Source organism: Phoxinus phoxinus (assembly GCF_949152265.1).
Source record: "Phoxinus phoxinus genome assembly, chromosome: 25".
NCBI lineage: Eukaryota > Metazoa > Chordata > Actinopteri > Cypriniformes > Leuciscidae > Phoxinus > Phoxinus phoxinus.
Window position 1 is genome coordinate 17,947,375 of NC_136900.1, and position 9,344 is coordinate 17,956,718.

General features: G+C 36.8%; 1 protein-coding gene across 4 annotated transcripts in view; it reads right to left on the minus strand.

Annotated features, from left to right (window-relative positions):
* wnk1a (WNK lysine deficient protein kinase 1a) overlaps positions 1-8,607 on the minus strand; it is a 24,521-nt gene extending 15,914 nt beyond the window's left edge. For all 4 annotated transcript variants that reach the window (XM_079604351.1, XM_079604349.1, XM_079604350.1 and 1 more), the window contains exons 1-2: positions 7,873-8,607; positions 5,667-6,786 (exon numbers count right to left, since the gene is read on the minus strand). In XM_079604351.1, coding sequence (XP_079460477.1) covers positions 5,667-6,374 — 708 coding nt within the window. In that variant the 5' untranslated portion in view covers positions 6,375-6,786; positions 7,873-8,607. The remainder of the gene's footprint in view (positions 1-5,666; positions 6,787-7,872) is intronic.
* Positions 8,608-9,344: the final 737 nt, after the last annotated feature.

Consider the following 9,344-nt stretch of genomic DNA (forward strand, 5'->3'; position numbering starts at 1 on the left):
AGATGATCTGAAACACAAATTACTAGTGTGGTCAACCGAGAGGGGGAAAAAAAAAACTAAAAAAGAAAAACTTCTTATCACATTAAATCGCACCTAACATTAAAGTTTTTAATACACTTTATTAAAAGTGCAGTTTGTTTTTTAGCCTATATTGTAATACTTTCACATTGAATCTACAAAATAATTTAGGAACAACAAACATTTGTTTAATATAATCTTTTTACTAGTAAGCAGTGGCACTATAAATAAAGGCCAGTATCACCAATACCAGTATTGATACCGATGTCTCTATTAGATGGGGTTTTTTCTATCAATTTTAGCCATTATAGCCATTCAACATTGCAGTATAATTGAGAGATATCAATTTGAACATTTAATAAGCTTTAATATATAGGCTAAAGGCTTTTCTTCTTCCAGATTCAGATTTTTAACTGCCCTGCTAAAATGCACAAAAAAGTTAGCCAATTGTTTTTGACCCATGTAACCTTGTAAACAGTTTTGTGTGTTGTCTGTTCAAGCAAGAAAGACAACTCAACACGTCACTGTCTAAAGTGGCATTCTGTGCGTCTATTCGGGTGTTTGGTTACAGAGAGCCGCTTGACTGTTTTAATAGCACTTGAATGAATGAAAGCATGATCATATACTGTAGCGTAGTGAAAGGATAACAAAAAAAAAGTGGATTCTGCATTAATTGCATTAAACTGAAAAAAAAAAAAAAAAAAAAAAAGAAATAAAATTGACAACCCTACAACTGACTGATGACCTAGAAATACATTTAACAATTAATTTAAAACTGACAGCGTAGTTTAGTAGGTTGGGATAGAGTCCAGAGGTCTGACTGCTTATAAGGGGTCGCACAAGGAGTTAATTCCTACACTCTCTATAAGCCTGTATTGTTAATCAGTGATCTTATGGGGGCCATATGCTTCGTGAACATTTTTTGTTAGAAACTGCATGGACTTATTTCCCATCTAAAATTACTATAATTTTACATTAAGGAAGTAAAAAAGAAAAGTCATACACTACCATTCATAAGTTTGGGACCAGTAAGATTTTGTTTTTGAAAGAAGTCCCTTATGCTCATCAAGGATATTAGCTCAAAAATAGGCTACAGCTTATTTAGTATATTATTTAATATAAAATAGTTTTCTATTTTACTATATATTCTTAAATTAATTTCTTCCCAGTAATGTAAAGCTGAATGTTGATTGAAGCAAAAAACCCTTGTTCTGTTGAACACAAAAAAAGATATTTTAAAGAATGTTAGACAGCTGACGGTAGCCATTGACTTCCATAGATTTTTTTTTTTTTAGCCGTCAACTGTTTGATTGCCAACATTCCTTCAAATATATTCTTTTGTGTTTAGCAGAAGAAAGAAACTCATACAGGTTTGGAACAACATAAGTGTGAGTAAGTGAATGATGACGGAATTTAAATTTTTTGGTGAACTATCCCTTTTATATTTTGTGGAAACTGTGATTTCCAGATTATTTGATGAATAGAAAGTTCAAAAGAACAGCATCTATTTGTCATTTTCTAATCAAATTTTCCCTTAAAAAAAACCACACACACCACACACACACGGGAACACAACGAACTAAATTAAACTTTGCTTGTTAATTTTTTACATTTAAAAAAAAATATTTAATACAAATAATTACTTAACTTTAAAATAATAACATATTCGTAAATGTACCAAGTACAAATCATGTAAACTGGGAAAAGATATCTTTAAAGAGATTAAGGTTACTATTGAAGGCTAAATGGATTTACAGGGGTCCATTAAAGAGATCAAATGCAGCAAGAAAGGCAAATGCAGGACAACTGGGGTGAAACTCAAGCAGTCACTTAAAAGTCAGTAATATGCACTTGCAACGATGACTTAGTTACCTAGCTAAACAGTTTAACTAGAGTATTGGTATATTGAATTGGAGGCTTAGAGGGAACTTCTGTAAAGAGAAGCATCTGACATTCATTTTCATTTTCTTTTTGTGGTGACCTACATATTGTTCAAATGTGTTTAGCATGCGAGAAAGTAGGGAAATGTGGGAGGGGAATATCCCTGAGTTTAGCATAAGGCGCTAAAGACAGATGGCATTCTGGGGGAGATATACAGGCCCTTCTCTTTTCTGCATCAGTGCAGCTTAGAACACATTTGTGCCACCGTTGTGTCGCACAAGACAGGGCGAGAGATAAAAATAGGGACAGTGAGACATGAAATGCGAGAAAGTGATGTAAAGAGGCTGAAAGCTAGAGAGGCTTTTGTTTCAAATGGAGCTGGCTACGCCTGAGGGGCATGAGCAGGAGAACAGCAGCTCACGTGGTGCTGCCTCGTCATCACTCTGCAAGAGAAGAGGCAGCAGGGGGTGGAGAGCAGCAGCAGTCAAGCCTTGGCAGTAAAGCTCACCATACTTTGCACAGATTACAATTGCTTTGGTGGTTAAACTTGACCTACTTTTGAAATCGCACCTTTATGTGGCACATCAATACATGAAAAACTGCTACTTAACAAAAAGAATAAAATGTAAAATGTATCTAAAATGTAAAAATACCTTTAAGTGGGTCACAACTTAAAAGCCAATGATTTTCCGACAGAGGTGCTTTTGCTATGTATTCTGCCAGCGTCATTATGCTCCCTTGTGCAAGCACACCTCACCGCAATTACTCATGCTTTTATCACATCATAAACCAATAAAAGCGGAATGATTGCAAGGATGTGGCCTATTCATTGTACTTGAATTATGCCATAGCATACATTAAAAAAAGCTCATGTTTCTCAAGGTTCATAAACTATTTCGAATAATTTTAGTTTAGTTATTTTTTTAATTACTGTACTTTATTTTGTGCTATATCTAGTAATAAAAAGTAAGAGATGATCATTTAATATGTGCTCTGATGCTGCTGCTTCTTTTGAACTGTTGCGCTACAGCGATCTGTCGTGCCACATTAAAGAGAGAGAAAACTATTTATTGTTTGAATTTCATAATAAAACAGATTTATTTCTGACAGAATTTGAAAGCGGAGACTGTTTCATATCAGAAGTATAAAGACTAAAAGATTGACTATTGGGATTTAAGAATCAATTTTCTTCAAAATGAGAAATCTGTATTTTTAACCCAGCCCTAAACAATATTACCATTTAAAAAAAAAAAAAAAAAATCTAATAACTGCAGCCTTTATGAACACAAGAGACTTATTTGAAAAACATTTAAAAATCTTACCAACCCCAAACTTTTAAATGGCAATTCACAATTGCAAGATACAAATTCCAAGAATAAAGTCACACTGTAAGATATAGAGTTACCGGTAGTTACATTTTTCGATTTTTAGAAACAGGCTTCCCCAGCAATTAGACTGTCTCAAAGTACACTTTAAACAAACACTAACTATGATTTACTGCATGTCACACCACTTACACACCTGGTGGTCTAAAATAACCCAATTAGGAAATGAGAATGTTCTATTCAAGGATGATATTACAATGCTGGGGCTATGGCCAAAGATGACAACAGCTATAAAAACACTGGCCAAATGCCAGATGGGTTAAGTGTCAGGGGTGTGTGTATTGAGACGCTTCAGAGGTGAGACGTTTCAAAGGTGTGACAATAGGACTAGTAAAAGTGCCTTCCTTTTTGTAGAGAGATTAGAACGCAAAATTAAACAAGAACAATTCCAACTGATGATACATCACTTGGAAAGGTGTAGGTTGAGCATTTATGTCAAAATCAAACTAGTCATAAGATTGTCATTACAAGGTGCTGTACCGGAAAGACCTCAAGACGGGGTTGTAGCTTTAAGAGAATGAGATAATAATTAATCTAGAGGCCTGAATAAGCAGATCAGATAGTGATTTACCACCATCAGCAGACAGATCAAGAGTGCTAACTGAATCAAGTGTTGCACTTTGTTATTCTAGCGGTCAAAAGCCATGACACCCTTTATTTTACTCGCAGGACTTTTTACATAGAATGCAAGAACAATGCAAAGGGGCGTAAAAAAAATCAATATAAATAAAATAAAAGATAAAATATTAAGTCTGTAATAAAATAAGAACAAATTATCAAACTACAAGCAATAGGCTAGCACAAATAAACACAACAGAACAATGATACAAATTAACTGGTCCTCAGGTTTTTCAGGTAGATCTACTAATGAAAGGTAAAATAACAGCATAGTCTTCACTATAATTAAATATAGATGCATCCTTATTAAAGTTACTAAATTTATTCAGTCAAGAGCAGTGAATGATTTTTTGTGTGTGCATTGAGTCATTTGTTGTTTGATTAACATTAAAAACAGCAGCAAGAAAATAATATTAGGCTGTTGTCACTTTAAGACAATGCACTGATACAGTTACACATGCACTGTGTTTCTCGACCGTTTACCTTCACTTGACACATAAGACATAACCGACTACGTTTACTAGGATACTCACCAAGACGGGTATTTTGACAAATTTGAGTAAAATTGTCCATTCAATCTTTAATTAGTCAAATCATTGGCTAATTTAAGAAATTTTAGTCACCTAATGTGAAATTTGGTCACATATGCAAGTGATTTACTTGCATCGTAGAGGGTTGAATAATCTTGATGTATAAAATGAACTCACCAAGCGCCAAATGCAAGTAAAAATCGGCGTAGGAGTATATAAAACAGTGTCACTCACCAGTTAGTTAGCCGGTGATATTTTTATGAATCCTAACAATGCATGAACTTGAACAAACATCTGAAGTGCGTGCTCAGAAAGCGCATCTCAGACAGCGTGTGAATGCTAAACTGAGCTCTCTTTCATGTCTTGTACTTGAGCAGACGAATTCACACAAAATTATGTAAAAAAGCAGTGAGTAGTATCCTAGTAAACATAGTCGGTTAGGCTAGGCTATATCTTAAGTGAGCGTAAACAGTAGAGAAAGTAACGCATGCGTACAGTATGAACAAACGCATGTACAGTACCTGAAAAAAAAACTGTTTATTTAATTTTTTATCTTTGTTATATTGTATTAATTTGTGCTTTTGCTTGTAATTTTATTATTAGTTCTTATTTTATTAATGGACTGTTTACTTGTCTTTAATAATCTTTTACATTTATATTAGTTAGACTAGTAGCTGTGGTATTAAAATTGTAATAGAGAATTGTGAATTTTCACTAAGATTTGATAATGTCATTCGCAATACTTAATGGGATTTTGGGACTTTTTATCCCAATTTTAAATAGTTTTTATTTTATTGTATTGCTTAAAATCAAAGTTTGTAGTGTTGCGATTCACCTCATAGCTGGTTGGATTGATTCATAGTTTATAATGGTTTAATGAAGACTTTTTAAAAGCCCTATGGGAAAAGTTAATGGAATAAGTGGCCGGCTGAAAAAAAAAAGTAGGTTGGGGGAGGGGGTCTAATAATGGCCAATTCACACTGCACCGACAGACGCAGACCAACGGCGACAATCACCAGATTACAGAATGTCACTTCTCAGACAATCTAACTCAGATTCAGCATGTTCAATCTGTGAAAACAAGCTCAGACAGACGCCAACAGACTGCAACTGGAGTAACACACTGATCCGACAAAACTCGATGAAGTGTCTGTTGCCGTCTGTCGGTTCTTTGTGAATTGGCCCTTATTTAAAGAAACAACTAGGCCTAGTTTTATAAATACAAGAAACATACCTGTAACTCGCACCATGCTACCTCCACCGTGGTTTCAGTATCCAGACCCTTGTAGACGGTCTTGAAAGAGCCACGTCCTATTTCAATGTCAAACTTTAAGAAACGGCCATCCGGCGACGTCCCGACTGCATTTGTCTCAACTTCCTCAATTTCGTCTTGCTCCTTCTTAGCATCCCGTAACTCTGCCTCTACTCGTGCCTTCTCTTTACTTTCTTCATCGTCCTCTTTCTCATCCTCTCGTTTCGCGTCAACACTATCTCTAGACTTCACCTCCACAGCCAAACTTGGTAATTCTGCAGAAAGAAGCTGTCCGGCATTCGCAATCAGCACTGGCTTTGACTCTACGGCTGTCTCTACACAGTCAGCCGCCTTCTTTTCTGGTACAACCACTTCAGCCTGTGTGGCCACAGAAGCGGCTTTGGTTTCCAGGGCAGGAGGTTCACAAACAAGAGCATGGGAGGCCGTTGAGATGGGTAGGATTGTGTTCTTGCTGGGCAGTTCCAACGCTGTAGCATTGGAGTCGTTAATGACGCTGCGACGGAAAAAACGATGCTCTGCCTTCAGCAGCTCCCGCTCCATTGTGTTGTGGCGACGGCGGACCTCGACACCTAGACGCTCACCCACCAGCGTGTCTGAGCTGGAGCCGTTGACATTCTTCGAAGGGGGGGAAAGGAACTTAACCATCTTGTTGCTGAAATTTTCTGACATTTCTCCACCCAGTGGAGTGAAAAGTCAGGTTAAACTTTACATGCTATCCATGCATGGAAAAAAGGCAGTATAAATATATGACAATGAAGTGGAAACTCAACAAACCTCCCTCCTCTCAAAACAGCAGTTCAGATAAAGTCAATGCTCTTGCAAACTAAAGTGTTGGAGAGGAGCACAGGAAGTCCTTGGTGATAAAAGTCACGCAGGATCCATGCACAGATCAAAACACGTTGATAAAAAAAAGGAGACCTCACATCCAGCTCATCCATCCTGTGAAAAACTGTGGGGTGTATTCAATCCACATAGGGGGTCTCCTGAGGGGGCAAGGCAATAGCCCACTGATAAGTGTGATGATCACTTTCGAATCTTAGGTCGTGCCAGGGCACAAAGTTTAACCCTTGCACCCGATTCACTGAAAGAGACAAAATATACTTTAACCAAGGTGGTTAGCCAGAGTTAACACATTTACACTCAACTTAAAACTCTGCTTGTACACATTGCAATGGCTTTTCCACAACCAAGCAAATATTAACCAGTTCAAATGAGGTTACGGGTTTACTCTCTCGATGTGACGTTTATTAACACAAAAATAGACCAGTCATACTGAAACTATGAGATAAAGACAGAGTAGGAGGAAATAACGTTAACTCTTTGATTATTGACATTTAACAAGGCAAATTCTTTTTGTTAATGAATTTCCCAACTAGCTAATTTATAAATATATTTAAATGTAAACAACTAAGGTAACTTACATCTCTGCTTTTTGTATATTTAACCAATCGTTTGAAGTAAATCCTTCAAGACAGTGAACAAGCAACTTATCTATCTTCAGTACAGTGAACATATGCTGCGGGATTAGTAAATTAGATTCACCCTCACCATGTGTGAACACCATACAGTCCACAGTTTCAAATAAAATAAATATACTAGTGATGACTTTTTTCTAAACTGCAGTAACTTATGTGTTTTCCTTTGAGGAACACAAAGCTACTGAAGAATGTACTGGCCACTTTTTCCTCATGCAATGACTGGAAATGAGTGGCGAATCAAGATGTCAAGCCTCAAAATCAGCTTCATTAAACAAACGTCATTATGTCAGTTTCTCAGAATTATCATATGACTCCAGACGAATTGGAATATAACCCAAGAGTAGTGTGGACTATTTTTATTATGATATTTTTTAATAATAGAACCAGTCTCCATTCACAATCATGAAGAAAAAAAAACTAATAGCAACTTTTCGTAATGTCTCTTTCTTTAGTATTACACAGAACAAATAAAGTCATAAGGGGTTGAACCGACATAATGACGAGTGAATTAATTCATTTTAAGATGAACTGTCCCTTTAAGTGAGTCTATTTCCACTTATTATATCTGGTGTTGACCAAAAAACAGCTAAAACCAAGGTTAACCACTAGTAAATAAATGAATATTAATCACAGCTCCGTTTAGTTTTAAAAACGGCCGCTTTATCAGCACATTTAAGGACAAAACTTACCATAATGTTAAGCGTCGTCGTCGTCATCTTCAGTTATCGGTGAATAACCAACGGCCAACTCCAGGTTTAACCGGTAATTCCCCAAACGCGCGTGCTCGGTATTTGAACTAACGTTTAACCGGCGGAAATCAAGTGAGAAACGAAATGTCTCTCGCTTAACGGATTTTTAGCCGGTAAAAATACGCCAAAATGGCTAACCGTCGGTTACTGCGCCTCGGCTCAAAAACGTCTCGAGCGCCACTGCTAAGTTCGAATGTCAAACACTACAACAACGTGCCGCTTCCGCTAATGGTTGCTCGCGAGACTGCAGAGCAGGTTCTCTTTGTTATTCCCTTTCATCTGACCTCGATTCATCTTCCTTGTACACTCATCCACTGCATGACGTCGCGCGTGCAAACGACGCAGTTCAAGTTGACGTTAAAATATTTACATCTACAGGATGCAAAACAACAATCGAAAACCCTTGAGACTATATCCAATTATGCCGCCACGAAACTTGGCTTTGGGTGCAGCACGCTCGCGAGCGCTCTATTGTTTACAGTTCAAGATCCCACACAGATGTAGACGATTTGCACGCGCTGGGTTCAAGGCTGCGCAATCTGCTCATTCCATCGATTCTCTACATTTTCGCCATCACACAAATTCATGTTACATGAACAAACCGGTTCGTGATCAACAATAACCCGTAGTCTGTCCACTCCCCCTGCTTGTCTAATGTCTATCTGGAATAATCTCTTAAAGTTAGAAAATAGCGCCGCCTGCTGAGGCATCACGTGCATGTATGTTTTAAAGTAACAGTTCACTCAAAATTACAATTCTGTCAACATTTACTAAACATGCATGACTTTATTTCTTCAGTGGAAGGCAAAATGAGATGTTTGGTTTAATGTAAGCCTCAGTCACCAATTCGTTGTTTTTCCATCATTTTTCATAGTGAATAGGGTCTGAGACTGTTCTCATTCTCAGTGTGTAGGCTATGCAACTTCTTAAAGGAATAGTTCGCCCAAAAATTCTATTTTGTCATCATTTACTCACTCTCAAGTTGTTTCAAACCTGTATGAATTTCTTTATTATACTGAAAACAAACGAATATATTTTGAAGAATATGGGTAATCAAAGTTGATAGACCCCATTGACTTCCAATGTATTTTCCCCCCCATACGGAAGTCAATGGGGTCCATCAACTGTTTGATTACCCATATTCTTCAAAATATATTCGTTTGTGTTCAGTAGAAGAAAGAAATTCATACAGGGTTGAGGGTAAGTAAATGATGACCGAATTAAAATTTTTGGGTGAACTATCCCTTTAATAGATCGTTTGAAATTTCAATAGGGCCAAACATTTGTCACTTTACCTTAACTAATGTAATTGCTGAAAAAAAAGTTATTTATTTGCATCTAAAGGACAGAGCGATTCACTTGGACACGTACGCCTAAAAACATAACAAACCAAACCTTCAAAGATATCAAAG